The 17003-nt window shown below is 27.9% G+C and overlaps 1 protein-coding gene across 1 annotated transcript in view; it reads left to right on the top strand.

Annotated features, from left to right (window-relative positions):
• Positions 1–17003, top strand: part of LOC122270377 (uncharacterized) — a 146458-nt gene that overhangs the window by 16314 nt on the left and 113141 nt on the right. The window contains exon 2 of the mRNA XM_043047478.2: positions 5603–5968. Within this exon, the coding sequence (XP_042903412.1) occupies positions 5706–5968 (263 nt within the window). The 5' untranslated portion in view covers positions 5603–5705. The remainder of the gene's footprint in view (positions 1–5602; positions 5969–17003) is intronic.

Here is a 17003-nt window from a genome sequence, read left to right as displayed (position 1 = left end):
ACATAATACTAAATAAAATAAATATAGGGGAAGCAACAATCTGGGAAATATTGATCTTATAGTTTGGTTAGGAGTGCCATACAAAGCTTGGACCCCTTAAAATAATTATTTCATTTTGCGTATTTCGCCATATCTAGAGAACATTTGAAACGAATTGAAAACTTTTTACGCACAATTCTAAAATTTGTTTGTTCGAAGAGAATGCAAAAATAAATTTTAATAAATATTTGTTATTTATTTCACTTTTATTATTTTATTCCTTTATTATTTTGAGCAAAATTGAGTGAATAGTTTCTGAAAAATCGAATTTTAAAAATAAGACTTTTGAAAATTCGATTTCTTAGGAACTATTCAACCAATTTCGCTTACATTTTGTATTTTGTCATGTAAAATTGCATATTTTAAAATGATGCAAACTTACAATTCAAAATTGTTTCGACCAATTATTAAATAAAATAATAGAAATCTTAAAAAATTATTAAAAAATTTTTTTCATGGGATTTTCTATTTTTTATCTTTGGACAAATGCATTCTATAATTGGGTGTTGTTTTTAAATTTTTGTTAATTCGCTTGAAAAGTTCTCGAGATATGGCGAAATAAGTAAAAAGTAAAATTAACATTAAGGAGTCCAAATTCTGGATCGTCCTCCTGACCAAATTATGACCATATTTTAGGGATTGCAGTTATTCCCTATATTTTGGGGGCCAGAAATAAGAATCCGTCAGAATAAAGGTACGTTTATTCAGTACGTTTACATGTACATTTGTACAGTATTATCTAAACTTTTGTGTCTGATTTCATAACTTAAAATATCACCTGCAATAAGTAATTAGCTCATTTGAGAAAAAAATATTTTGTTTAAAAACTACATATTTTTTGTTTAAAAAAATCTATGCAGTCAATTTTTCTTTGAAATCTCCAACGCCATTTTATCACCTTATATCAGGGGTTGCCAAACTTTTTTGATCATCGACCCCTACATAATTTTTCGAAATCTCCATCGACCCCCATAAAAGTAATTTTCTGTTAATTAAAATAAAACTCTATTAGATACTGTGTTTGTACATTTATTTTATGATTTTGAACATTTATTAAAGTAATAGTACATAGTGTAACAATAGTTTTATGAAAAATATATTAATGTTGAAATATAAATACCTTAATATTTATGAAATAATAAGTAATTATAAGTAAGTAGAAATAATAAGTAAAGTAACTACGGATTTATTGCTTCTTAATCAATGACATGGGTGTGTCTGGTGTTTTTTTTTTTGCAAGGTTCGTTATATTGGGTTCAAAATTGGTCAATTTTAATCTTAAATCCCCTCGAAACTCCACATTTAATTTATTTCTGTTCTTAGTTAAGATTGAATTTACGTGACTGAAACCGGCTTCAACCATATAGGAACTTGGAAATGCTATCATAAATGGCTGAGCTATTTCATCAAGTCTTACATATTTTTGCATTATATTTATCTTTGTCCAAAATTTGCTTATTGTTAAATTTTTAAAAAGCGTCTTTGCTTCAAATCCCCATAATATTTCAGCAAGCAATCAGGAATGTCAATGTTTTCCAAAACGACAAAACGCAGTTTAAAATTTTTGAAGATTACCTATATATTTCCAAGTCTTCTTTTATTTCTAATTGTCACATATCTGAAAAATGCTGATAATCCTTCGACCAATCGACCCTTCCGGTTCGGATCGACCCCTAATCGACCCCCTTTCTCAGATCGACCCCTGCTTATGTTAAATAGACCCCTGGGGATCTATATAGACCACTTTGGCGACCTCTGCCTTATATGTAGAAAATATATTAATATAAATTAACTATGTTTATTTTATAACTGTTAACTGTTGTACTGAACCAAATACTATGTACGTAATGGTTCGAAGAATTTATCCCTATTAAAATATTAATGCCTTTTAACACCAGCTACTGAATATTCAGTAGTTAAAAAGATTCCAAGGTTACGCTGGAATTGAAGGAGTGCTACGAACTTTTAACTGCCGATAACGCCTACTCCATTTTAGTAGTTCACCTTCTTCTAATCGACTAATTTATGAAAAACGGCCTTACTAATTAAAAGTGGCGTCAGAAAAATTTTGATTTATGGCAGTAAGAGATATAAAATATTAACGCATGTTTACTAATGAAATTTGTCAAGTGTTTTTTCTTTTCTTTTTTTACTTATAATGAAATATGTTTATACTTTTCCTAGCCTGACTTGTTTGCAAAATAGAATAATTATCTTTCAAATTTATTATTTCGTGAATGAATACCTTTTTCACTAATGATAATAAAAAAATGCGTACAAATAGTAATCAGCTTAGACCGATTTTATGCTTTGACCAATTTAAAGCGTCTAATATTTTACGGAATTCATAAAAACAAAGCATTTTTTCTCGCGTTTTTATGAATGAAATGTAATTTTAAAAAATAATTTAGTCAACAAATGTTCCAAAATTATGGAGAATTATAATTTGAAAAAAAAATTTATGAACTTAAATGAAAGAAAAAAACTTAAGAACTTCTGCCAAGAATTTTAGTCAAGATTTTTTTCTAAAGTATAGAGTATTGTATGTTCTTATATGACATGCTACTGTACGCATTACACTATATTTTAGAAAATTTTTGACTAAGTAATTTTTTAAGAAAACTTTAATACAATAAAAACATGCCAAAAATAGTATGCTTCTTTGTCGCGCGATGTTACGATAACATTTATTTTCCCTCTCTTAAATATTATTTTGCGATTCACAATATGTATATTTTTTGTTTTTATTTTTGATAAGGATTCTAGCGATATGGATCGGCCTTTATGTAACACTCTGTATAAAAGTACTGCAAAAATAAAAATCCTCAATGATTAAAATTTAACAAAGAAAAACAGCAACTTTTGTGATTAATTTACCCTACCTTAATTAACAGTTTAATTAAACATATTGTAATAAATCTCTCAGTAATAAAGTATATTTATTTATAATTTTTCCCATAATAGTTAATTTACTTCGAATTATGAGCTTTTCAGGCTGTCAAATGGTGTTCTTTCGTTATAGGTATTGTCTATAAAAACCTGTCAAATGTATAAAAATGTTATTTAAAGTAAGGAGTTGTGGATAAACTATTGTATTAGAAATATTATTATAATACTCATAACATTGTTTCCTATCTCATTTTATTGTTTGTTTTATAATAAAGACAATGATCTTTCCTTTATCTACTCCCATAAATAATGTCACACTTATTTTCAATATTTTTGAACCCTCCCCTCCTTCCCTTTATCACAAAGTGTCGAACTTCTCCATTCAACCCAATTGCGTGGTCATGATATATTTTAATAGTATAAGCTATCAGTTCAAGAACTAAATATATATAATAGAGACCTCATCGATTTATTTCTAACCTTTAACAATTTAATTGTTTTTTTTGATCTCAACGTTTAAAATGAATAGATGTGTACTTATTTTGATGAAAACATGTGCACATAGAAACATATTTCACTTCACTCCAACTTGAAGCATAGGATCCCATCTTACTTTGTTTGTGGCCAGATGTTTTGCCTCTCTCCATGAAAGCAGGTGACACACTCATTATAAAAACATTTAGTCCACCGATTTTAAATGATTTTATTTTAATTAAAATGAGAGATGTCACACTTCTTGTCCCGAAGTGCCATAATTTTGAAAACCAACTACTTCCCTCCAAACGCGAAACCATTTACGGACGCCCCCTAAATATCTTATAAAAGGTAATAGCAAGAATAATGCATAAAATAATAGTCCCAATTAGCGAGCACTCTAATACTTCATATTGCTTTCTTTAAAGTCCTTTAAGTCCTAAAATAATTCCTTACCTCTCAACATTATTATAAAGTTAATTATTGTGTGATATTATTGTATGATTTATTGTTTGAAAAAGACATAAATAAAAATTTATACTTATGAAGGCTCCCCTCACGTAAATTCATTTTTAAATACAAGATTTCACATGTCAGACAATGCTTTTAACAGAAAAAATTTAAATAAGCATAAAATTGATCTTAAAATTTATCTTTAAAATGTTATGTTAAATTATATAATTGCGGTGTACAGAAGAAAAAAAAGAGTCGAGAGAAAAATAATTATTGCAAATTAAACCAAAAATTAAACCATTAAAAGTCAGCAGAAAAATCATCAAGTCAAAAACATATAATTGATTTCTAACTGTTATTCAAATGAAATAAAGCTTTTAGAATAAATTAAATAAATTGTAATACAAAAGATAAAATCCTTGATAACTTTCAAATAAATTCTGATTTAGTTCATGATTCGAGAGAAAATGTTAAATTTGGAAAATTATAAGCTCCAACATGTAATCAATTCACCTAAGAGTGGTCATACGTGTACGGTACTGAATATATTTTTCTGCCAATACAAACTTTTCCTGCCTAGCATAGCGTTTCCCAATTTTTTTCGGCTGCGGAACCCTAAGATCTACTTTCGGCGGAGCCCCAACTTTATGAATTAAGTTTAGTAAGGTAATTGCGAACGGTATAATCTATTAAAAACTATTTTCAAAATATTTAATTAGAAGAATGTTTTATTTCATTGTTCATTTGTTTCATTGTTTAATCATTAATAATCCTAAATTAGGTTTTATTTCCGACAGCTAAATTTGCAGTCCTTCTGCTATATCTAGCCTAGTTATGATTATTTTCTTGCATATACATGAATGAATAAAATAAGATGAATTATGGTTCACTTCGAATTATGATTTGTCTATTTTATACAGCAGATGAAAACTGCTGTTCAAAATGCTTATCAGGGAAACATATCTCTTTATTAAAGAATTATTTTATTTTGACATAAAAAATGCGGTAGAAACTACTAATGCAATATTTTATAAATGCTTGTTAGTTTCATAATTTGTTCAATATATTAATACTAGAAATATTATATTTTCTTTTTGAAAAAGATATTTCCATTTCATTGGTATTTTACTTGAAACAATTTCATAAAGGCAACTGAAAAATTAAACAAACTCTAAAACATATAGGTTTTGTTTAAATATAATTCAGAGTTTTCAAAACTCATCACTGATTATTAAAAGTACCAACTAGAGGAACCCCTTTTCTCTCTTCCACGGAACACCATTTGTGAACCGCTGGCCTAGAATTTTTCATAACTCTAAAAGTAATCATTAGATATTCTATACATGGCTTCAAAGTTATTCTTTAAGAGCAGATGTGTTGATCTAAAGTTCTTTTCCGATATTAGTTTTCTAAAGAACAATAGCGGAATTTCAGTAAAAAACTGAAATGTCATTTACAATGCCCAAAGAGAGTATTTTCTATACTTAAACAGAAATCCACTATTTTTCTCCACTTCTTTACAATACCCGCTGCCTGCCAAGACTCCGAAGGTATATATTTTTTGAATCTTACTTTGAAGTATACGTGACGAAAAAGAAATACCTGAACGCGATGCTCAGAAACACATACCAGGACCCATTTTCTGAGGAACAGGCAAATCTTTTTTATTATTAAAAACGTTTTTGTTCCATTATCATGATTGCATAGGACGTGTCCAGACCTGAATCTCGTCTCTTTCTCACCCTAGAGAGGAAGACTAGGGAGCCTGATAAAAGAAAACTGAGGCCATGAATTCTTTCCTGAGGAGGCAAGATATATCTCTGGGAAGTTGTTGGATATATTAAAACGCTATGGTCCAATCTGTGTTACTGCCTGAAAATGGAGATCCGTCTCCCAGAGGTGTCCGTGATCCTCCAACAGATGGCGCTGTTGGTCATCCACACGTGCTCCATCCCTTCTTGCATCACCGGACAGCTGGAGTGGTCAGTAAAATACCTGTGAAATGTTTTGATGGAGTGAATGGTAGTTCGAGAATCGTGTCTTGGACATCATCCTCTAAGGATGCGATTTATCATGAGCAGCAATCTGTGATTCATCCAGACATTAATCCGGGGTAAGTAAAATATTTTTTGTTGTTGTTGCTTAACTGCATGAATATGTATTTTATTCATTTTTGAACCTTCAAAATCCTCTATACCAGCGGTTCTCAAACCACTGATATTTAAGAATAATATTAATAAAAGTTAAAATGAATATATTAACCATAGAGTTCATATTCAACGAATAATATGAATGTATTTTAATTATTTTCAATTAAAAATTATAAAGAAAATTAAATGTATATACTATGAAAATACTAGATAATTATACATAATATTAAGTTTTGTATTAACAAAGAAGTACCGACACAGCATATATTGCTCAATTTTTAAAAACTGCACCACTAAAAATAATAAAATTTACCAACGCCATCCATCTATTAAAAAAATTTAAATTATGCAATTAAAAATTATTATAAATTTTTATGTTACTGAAAAAATTCCATTAAATTTTTAAAATTCAAAATATTATTGGTTCCATGTACTTCGAGATGAAATTCAATATTTAATTATCATATATTTTTTTTTAAAAAAAGGGGGGAAATACTTCAGTTAGGAATGCATTTTCCATTCATTTTTTATTTAAACAAATTTAAGAAAAGGCCTGTGTAATTTTGATTTCATTTGCCTTATCGGAGGTATTGTGTTTAATGAATAGCTCAATTGTATATCATGATTCATTTAATTTCATTTTTATCAGTGGCTTACTCTTTATAATAAAAAATAACCTTAATAAAATTTATAATAGGTAGGAAACTCAAAATGAATGCACAGTTTTCTTCATTGTTAAAACAAGAATATTTTCCGTTTGAAATTGCTCCTCCTTGAAGCATTTTTCCCCAAATCAATATATGCTTCCTTGAGAATTTTTTTTGAGACATGCAATTCTATTTTCCTTCACTTTTTTGTTGCTCTTTGTCTTTTAAGTAATTATTAAATTATAAAAAATTCAAAAATTTTTGTTGCCTATATTGTCCTTCTATCACGTATTTCAAATCTAACTTTTCACACCAGCAGGCTGTCATTTGCTCCTCCCAAGGTAAGTTCAAATCAAAATGCTTCAATTTCGATTAATGTCGGACGTTTGAACTTCGTAACAACTAAGTAAAGCGGGAATTATGCTGCAACATTAAAACGTGAATTACCTAATGAATTATTGAAAATGTGATTAAAAAAAAAACAAATTATTCCAATTAAACAGTCGAAAACTTTGTTAAACTCAAAGATAATTTTAATACTGTATTATTACAAAAGCTTTTGCTTTCAACCCCTTTGAAAGGTTTTACGAGAGAATCTACTGAAACTCTTTTTCCAAGAGTTGATTGCAGAAAATTTAGAGTGGAAAGTACGGATAAATATGCATCAGTAATTTCACCGAAGCAAAATACGTAAAACTAAACAAATTCTTTTCACCTCTTACGCGTGGTAACTTCGGCTATGAAACTGCCAATCACATGACATTCGAGTAGAAAAAAAAACTGTAATCAGAAAAATTACAATTCCTTAAGACACACAACTAAGATCACGAGAAATCAAGTCCAGGCTGAAGTCATACTAAGAGAAGGCTATCTACTTACCACACTGGTTATTCGGCTATGGGTCTATTAAATAAATAGCAATACTTTTAAATATCTGAAAGAAAGTCTCTTTAGGAAAATGAACTGGGAAAATCCGGTATTTTCTGCAACTTCCTTTTTGAGAAGCTCAGTTTTATGTTTTCGAACAAGAACTTACGCAATTTAACAGAAATTCTTGTTTCCTTTCTGCATTTTTTTCCAATGCCCCTCTCTATATATTGACATTCGTCAATTGGGGAAGATGTGTTGACCACTCTTACCTCATATAACGTAAATGCCTCATATAACGTGGAACCGATAGAGTAAAAAAAAATAGTACAACGGTAAGAAGAAAGTGATATCCTTGCCGCTAGCCGGGATTTGAACCTAAGACCTTTCTGACGTGAGATCTGCCCGGCCAAAGCTTTATCTAATTTTAGAGATATTTTTCCCAGTGCATAAAAGGTAAGGGGACTAAACGAATAATTGTCAGAGGATTTTTTCCCCAACTTATTTATTTTAAGCACGTTTATCTGCATAAATAGATCAAATTATAGGTTAGGAACCAATAATAATTCAATTTGAATTTAAAATTTTTTGATTACCTTAGGGAGAAAATCAATTTTTATGAGAACATATTTAGAAGCAAGTTTTAATTTTTTCAATCATTGTAACTTTGCTAATGTTAAAGTAGTGATCAACGTTATATTAGACTATTTATGTATGTAAAAATTATGTATGTAATAAATTAACCATAATTTTTGTATGTAATAAATTATGTAAAAAACTGGATTATGTTCTGAAGAAAATCAATGCAGAGAAAAATTAATGACATTATTGTTCATGTTTAGTTGTGAATAGTGTAAAAATGTTTTAATATTAACAGAAATATTTTGTAGGGAGAACTGGGGTAATTCCTGATCAAAAAATGCAAACATCTATTTTGTGAAAAAATTATTCAAGATAGAATTTTAATATTTACTGGAAGTTTGAGGCTATATGAGAAGAGTCCTATGCCTCCTTCTTTTGTTTGAAAATCTAATTAGAATTTAAAAGATTTTAAATTTTTAGTGATCAGGAATTACCCCTGGTCTTGATCATTTCTGGGGTAATTCCTGATCACTTCTGGGGTAAATACTGATCACCAGTTTTTATTGTAAAGGGGCTGTTTAAAAATAATTATATAATGGTAATTAACAAATAAGACATCAGGATCAAACAAATAAACCAAAAAGATATGTTTAAGCAGCTAATAAAACTATTTATTTAAAAGCAAGAAGAAAGATTAAATTTTCCAAAAATCTTTGCATCATGCCATACATTTTAGGCAATCAGCCAACTCATTCTCATGTTCTGCTGAAACATAAGAGAGTTCCCTCATGGGTTACTTTTGCTGGATTTTTTAACTTCATTAAGTGAAAGTGTAAAGTAAAGTAAGGTATGTCAACTCAACAGCTCTGGCAACAGCTCTTACATTGAAATTTTCATTTTCAATCATTAAAAGAAATTCACTAATTTTACTTTCTAGAAGCTTAGTATCCTTTTTAGGCTAATAATTTCTCACCATATTTATACTAAGCTAATTTATAAACTTAAAAATTATTCTAACAATGTACACACATAAAATTGAGATAGAAGCAAGGTATGACAAACCAGAAATGGTGCAAATCAGAATACAGCCTTGTATACCGTTAAAAACAAATTTTGTGATGACAGTTAAAATATATTTTATAGTTGTTCCACTTAATAAATATGAACTGTTATTTAAGAAAAGACAATTAGCTATTTATTAGCTATTTTAAATACTATTTATAAGAAGAAATGACCGTGATCAGGAATTACCCCAGTGATCAATAATTACCCCATCTGTAGGGGGCAACATTTGATACAGTTTTCTATAACCAATTATAATGTTTACAGTAGATGTGAAACAATTAAACAAAAGCTTACACTATTTTTATATCAAAGAAATATAAAGTAACTCAAAATATTTATTATTAAGAGAAGGAGGGGGATCTTTGCAGAGATGTGCACATTTTGAAACCCATCTTTGAAATTGAAAATAGAGAAAGCAGTTTAAAAGATACTTATTTTGTTAGATAAAACAAAAAGCTATTAATTAAGTAAATGTAGTTATACTTTAGTAAAGTGTACAAGCATTCTTGTCCATGTCTCAAATTTAAAAAAAAAATTTTTTTTTAAATATAACTTAGGTGATTATTATTTACCCCAGAAACAGAGTGATCGTGAATTACCCCAGGTCACTCTAATAATTATAATTCTATTTTTATGGTAAATGCAATTTTTTATGGTTTGAATAAGCCAATTGAGAATGATAAAAGTATTCAAAATACATATTCTAACTTCAAAAATACTTTGGTTAAAGGAAATACAATTATAGAATTTATAGCAGACATTATGAATAATTATATTCTTTGACTCAAAGTTTAGTCTGCAAAGGTATTTAAATTTTCATACCAAACATGCATAAATAATTTATTTATTTATTTTCTCTTCACAAAAGAATTTTTTTAAGAAAAATATTTTATTCCTATATATATTTTTGCGAGATAAAAAAAAGGAGCTGCGATTAGGAAAATAAAAATCCTTAAAAACGTTAAAATAATGATAGCTAAATGCAGTTTTATAAACTGTTAAACTTTCTAGATTTACGAAAAATCATTTTTTTTCTCTTGAATTTAGCAATATCGTTTTTGTTTTCCATTTTTTTTTTTCTTAAAATTTTTTTTCTGTTTCTTTTTTCATGCATTTTTCTCAAATTTGCTCAATTTTATTTACCAGCAATAAATCTGTGTGAAATAACTGGATTTGAGATATCTGTTTACATTTTTCCATCGTAAGATCGAATTTGTAAAACAAAAACGTTAAAAAAAATAGACAAAGATAGACTAAACGTTAAAAAGAAGCACACTATTTACACTAAAACCTACTGTTTGAATATAAAAAAAACATGGATAGGAAAATAATATCGATTTTGAATAAATCTGCTTTTAAATCCTTTTATTGTTTCGAACATAATAAAAAGAATATATCCACTTTATTAAGAAAACAACAACTTTAAAGTGTTAAAATAGCAAGTAGAAAACCTTATTATATTCACCGTTTTCAAAAAATAAAATTTCGGCGAAATTATAAATTTTTGCTGTTATGTAATTTTTTTTCTTCTTTTAAATAAATATTATAAAAGGTCTAGGATAAAAAAGTTTTTTTTTCTCTGAATTTTCGATTTTATTTTCAAAATGAAAAAGAAAATTAGAATAGAAAGAACAGGAAATAAAACATGGAAATAAGAGAATATTTGAATTGATATAAAGGTAATATTATAATATAGTTAATATACTTAAAATAATAAAAGAAGATATATTATATAAGCAGGAACGATATATTATATATATCATAAATAAATACGTTGAAAATTCGAGGTAAACTTTTGCAGATAGAATTAATTTTTAGAGATGCAAAACTTTTCCGTTAAAAATTTATCGGAGGAAAACTGTGTGACGCTGCCATCTGTTGTGCAATAGCGAAACAAATTACTCAACTTCTAAGTTTATTTAACGACAATTCTCTATCGAAATTCATGTTTCCCATCTATTAAATTGTTGTAAGCACATCTTACGCTAAAAATTTGATTTTCGGAATTGAAAAATATTTAATTCATGCTTTCAATTAAAATTTTTTCCATTAATACATAACTTCCATTATATTAATTTATTTCCATGGTTATTTTTTAAATATTTTTTTATTTTTTAAAATTTTTTTTAAATGTTTATATCCATTTCTTTTTCTGATATTGTATCATATTGTGTTTCACAAATTGGTGTTAGTTAGAACCTGTCTATCTATGGGCTTATGCTCTCTAGGAAAGTTTGATAAAATCATATAAGTCAGCTGGGTTGTTTTAATGTGTAATCGGGGAAATAAGAATACAATTTTAATCACAAAATAGTTTTAGAGATATACAGAAGGTATTTCTCTCAATGTTACATAATGCGTTTTCACATTTGTACCAGTGAGTGGTAGCCACTTTATAATATTATGTGAATATAATTAAAAGGCGTAAACGGGAAACGGCATACCTTTTTTTTTTCTTTTTCTCTTTCTTTCTTTTTTCGATAAAATCCCGATATTTCATCAAATTGCAAATTTTTAAGATTATTAAAAAAAAACTATTTATATAAAAATTTGTTTAGTTTTAGTTTTTAATTTATTATTTTTTGTTTTAATTTTTCATATTTTTTTTTATGTACTTTTAAAGTTAAGCAGTTAAAAGCGTTCCATATAATTACGTACTGCAAAAGTAATATGAAATATACTGACACGTAATATTAAATATAAAAAAAAGTTTATAAATAGTGTAAATTAGCATTAAATTATGTTGCGAATTTAAAATAAATGAGAAAAATTTTGCAGTGTTGTTTATTTAGAACCAAATGAAGTTATATATAATAGTTTCAATAACAGATCGGCATCTTATTTTCAAAGAATATCGGTATAGCATTTTTACGTTGAAAACTTTAGAATTGTCGATTGAATTTAACATAGAAATATACATGGAATTGTGGGTTGAAATAATGAAATTAAGTATGACATAAATTGCCATTCGTAATTACGGAGTTAGATTGTGTACAATAAGTATGGCATTAAAATAAATTCAGTTTTTAGAATTAATGTTCTTTTGTAATGTATATTAAAGTATAAAATATAAATAAATAGCAAATTTATTCAAAATTTAAATTTTGTATTTTTTATTTTCATTTTAGTTGCTGATTTTTTGATTAAGTTGAAGTAATTAAAGTAGTTTTATGATTGATTTTATACCTGAATTTGATTGATTGATTCTGTATTGAATTCTGTATTGATTCTGTAATTTTTTTCTGTTTAATTTTTTGAAAATTAAAGAAGTTCACATTTTAAGATACAAACTGCTGTTACTCGTAATACGAAGTTACATGTAAGCATAAATGAATGACAACGGAGAATAGATTTACTAAATGTTGCTTTACTTACTAAATAGATTTACTAAATGTTTGTAAAACATAATTTTGGAAAAAAATGTGGGAATCTAATAAACTAATTTACAAGGGAAATTGAATTATTTACTAAGGAATATTTTGAAAGTAACTCTTAAGCTATTTTTTTGCAATTTCTTAACACTATTTATACACAATTCACAATTGAATAATAACAACAAATTGTTCAAACCAAACATAAAAATCAACTTTAAGAATATTTAAATTCGTCTGCAAAATTATACAAAAGTAAATTAACATTTTAGACCGTGTTCAGAAAATATTCCTGTACATTTTATTCGTGAATTAGAATTCTTTTTTAGTTTATTAAAGAGATTTTTTCCAAAGTAAATATTTATATTCATTATGCATATATATCGTAATATTTTAAAAAAGTTAGCATTTTATTTTGCGTTTTTTTAATTCTTAAGTATTTATAGTATTAAAATTTGTGAAATAAATATTACTCTTTCCTTTTTATGTATACTGTACGGTTCTATTAACTGGACTATATTCTTCTTGTAAAGCACCTGCGTCTTAATTCATTTTATGCATTTACTTTGACAAAGGTTGTATGCTTTCATTTAGTAAGTATCTTAAAGACATTTCAGTATTGACTCAATAAATGAGTACATATATTCCTTATAATACTTTATACCATCATTGTGGAAAAATATTTCCATAGCATTTATTTATCGTACATTTAATCTTATCTCAAACATGTAAAAGTTCGGAAAATTCCTTCGTGAATATATCAAAAATATTTTGATTTTCTATGACCATTTTTTAAATTTTTATAAAGAGTTAAGTCAATTTGTAATGCCCCAACAAGCGTTCATATGTATGGGGCAAAACTACGTCATTATGTCCTTCAACGAAACGAAATTTTTTATTGCTGTTTGACGAGAAATGTTTCCAAAGCATTTGTTTCAGAAAGTGTTATACAGTTTGCTAGACATGCTCATATATGAAAGAAACGGACCTGAGCTTAGTCAACAAAATAACGAAACTAATCTTTTCCAATTACTTTTTGTTGTACAGCAAACGTTTAAATCCTATAGAAGTAGAAGAAGAAAAGCACTATATATATATATATATATATCTATATATATATATATATATATATATATATATATATNTTTATATATATATATATATATATATTCTTCTCTTCAATTCATTTGTCCGTTTCTAAAGCGTAAATTTTTCGCAAAAGCTTTTAAGTACAGAAATTATACATTTTGTTTCTTCAAAAATCTTATAGTAGGCTAGAATACATTTTCTTTTAATTTAAGAGTTTTTAACAAGTAAAAATATATTTTGATTAATGAATACATTCCACACATTAAATTTCAGAAAAAAGTTTTTGGAGTGTATAATAAAACAAGTGATAAGCTTCCAAAATTTAGCGTTTAAGAGAAAATTTTTAAACCTAATTAATTTATCTGATCTTGCAGTTTTCAAAATTTGCATAACTATGTACTATATACCTTTCCTGAACACTGTTATTTTTATCTAAATTTCAAACATTATGCAGGTTTTTGATATGATCTGTCAACTATTTTCCTTAGAGGTCCTCTTCAGATTTTTATCTTTCTTGGAATGGCAACAAAATTACGCCCTGTTGTGAGAACTTCTAGCGAAGTGAAGTGAAGAGGAGAATCGGAGGAAAAAATAACAGACGATCTTTTTAGCTTCTGAGAAAAGGCGAGTTTGAGAAAATGCAAATGAGTGTAGAGTATCGCACATGAAGGGACAGATCTATATTGAACGACATGATGTATTCTCAGAGGGCTGAGGGGTTGGAAACAGATGTTCCTTGACGTTTTCTCGACGACCCTTGGATGAAGAAGAGGGGAAGGGATGGTGGAAGTCAGTGGCAGAGATCGACTGCCAGTTCCAAGCCTTTTCCTCGATATTTTTTCCCTATTTTCTCTACAACTTATCTGTTTCCGTAAGCCCTGGGGATGATTTTATATTTTTTGAAGGGGATATTGAACTGTAAAATATTGTCTTTGAGAAATGTAAATGATCTTTTAACCAGCTCGAATATTTTGGAACTTTGAAGTGAATCTTTCTTAACCATCGATAAAAAGAGATTTGTTGACTTTTGAGCATTTTACGTGCAAGTTAACGAAGTTTAACAGGTTAAATGTATAAAATCATTTTTATTAATAAATAGAAATTATTATTAAATAAATTTTAACCTTGATCGAGGAACAATGCCTATTTTTATAGCGTTTAATAATATAATTAATAAATTTAAATAGGCTTTAGGAATAAATTAAAAAACTTCAAATAATGTTTCGGCTTGAGCACTCAAATCCTCATTATTATAGAATAGGCTTGTACTGTAAACAATTTACCAACAAAAAATATTTGAAATTAATATTCTATACTTTAAAATAGCTAACGAGTTCTACTATTTGAATAATGAGCACATCCTTAAGAATATTTTCTATCATTATGTATTCTATCACTAATCTATTACTCGAAATTAAATACTATTTGTCCAGGGGAACGAGATTTAATTACAACTACAATAATACATCACTCTTCTAGAATTTCAATTTTTTAGATAAGTGTGGCTGTCTATTATTAAGTGTGTAATAGCATGGAACGGCGAAAGTTTCCTTTTGACTTGCAAATGTTAGATATTTTATTTTATAACCGTCAATCCAATTTTGAGTTTACGACAAAAAGTCTTCAACTCCGTAGCCTTGTAATTTTGAAACCAATTCAGAAAATAAGGGAACTCCTGGATCAATTATACGGAGAGATTTACCTTTGTGCAGGACTTTTTGATGTGACTAACCTGTATTTGCGTTATATGAAGGGGAAAACCGCAGAAACCTCCCAAGGATAGCCTGACGGCAAAAGGATCCAACACCATAATCCGTCCACCCCTGAAGATATTTTACGTCTGCTCTGTGGTCGGTGCAAACTGGGTTCGGAATTCATATCGACCAGCCATCGCAGGGATTGGATCATCTCACTGGGAATCTGGACCACCTCATTAGAAGGCAGCACTCTATTTCCTGAGTAAACACGGCTAAGTATTCGATATTATAAAAGGTAGAGGAAAGATTCACAACTGCAATGAAAGTGCAACGCGTTCTAAGATTTTTAATTTTGTAGATGCATGTGGCTGTTTAATATTAAGTGTGTAATAATATGGAACCACCATAGTTTGTTTTTGACTTACAAGAATCATGCATTATAAAAGGTATCTCTTTCAATTAATTTCTGGACTTTATATTCAAATTTTCTCTTAGTAGGACTCAATTTTTCAAAAACTATTGATTTTCAATTAATGGGACCAAAATCAATAACGGAAAAAATAATATTCTCAAGCCTGCAAATTAGCATTTTGTTTCATCTCCTGATTGTCATCACAGATCATCAAATCAAGAGAAATACAATGCTCAAAAAAAGAAACGGATCACCCTGAATAACTTTTGATCTAATGATTGGATCTTCACGTTCTATGACTCAATCTTAATGGTTAGAAGGGGTGACCTCACAGATTACATAGAAACGTTCTTTCGCTGAATAAACAAACTTTTTTTCTGATGGAATCGGATTTCTGCCACCTAAAATTTAAGGGATAGTCCAACCTGGGGAATATGGTCCTAAAAGTTTCGTCATGAAAGTGATCTAAAGTTATGACCCCTTATTGTCAATTTTACTTTTTGATCGTATTTCACCATATTTTGAGAACTTTTTAATCGAATCGAAAACATGTGGCACCCAATTGTTAAATTCGTTTATCCAAAGATAATTCCTTTGGAAATATATCTTTAAATAAACATTTATTATTTATTATAATTTTATTTAATTATAATCGAAAAGATTTTGAATTTTAAGTTAACAGTTTTCTGCATCATTTTAATGAATGTAATAATAGAAAATTTGAGTTAAAGTGGTTAAATAGTTCCTGAGAAATTGAATTTTGAAAAAGTTGTATTTTTAAAATTTGATTTCTCATGAACTATTTGACCAATTATTCGAGTAACTTAGTTTAAATTGTTTATTATGAATGTTAGTTTACTATGAATAAAAGAACTATTGGTAAAAATAAGAAATATATAATATTTTGAAAATTTCCTCAGCACATCTATTTGTACAAACATGTTGTACTGATATCGATCAATTTGTTGATAATATAATTTTTAAAAAAAATGAACGAACAACATTGAAATTAATCATTTTGTTGTTTTTTTGATTAGCATTTTCAAGATATATTAATTTAATCGTAGAAAATGAAGTTACAAGTTTGTAACTCTACATCTTTAAATAATCGCATAGGTGATTCTTCATTTTAAAATTTAATATACTGCAATATGCACGGAGAAAAAAATTCTGGTAAAATTACTCTACTGTTTGGTAATGACATTTCTAGAAAGAGGAACCACAATTCTGGTTAATAAATTTTAAATATACGGTATTGAAACCTTTAA

The sequence above is a fragment of the Parasteatoda tepidariorum genome, chromosome 3 (genome assembly GCF_043381705.1).
Source record: "Parasteatoda tepidariorum isolate YZ-2023 chromosome 3, CAS_Ptep_4.0, whole genome shotgun sequence".
NCBI classification, from domain to species: Eukaryota; Metazoa; Arthropoda; class Arachnida; order Araneae; family Theridiidae; genus Parasteatoda; species Parasteatoda tepidariorum.
Note: the sequence above shows the minus strand (reverse complement) of the source record. Positions and strands in the feature narration are given on the sequence as shown.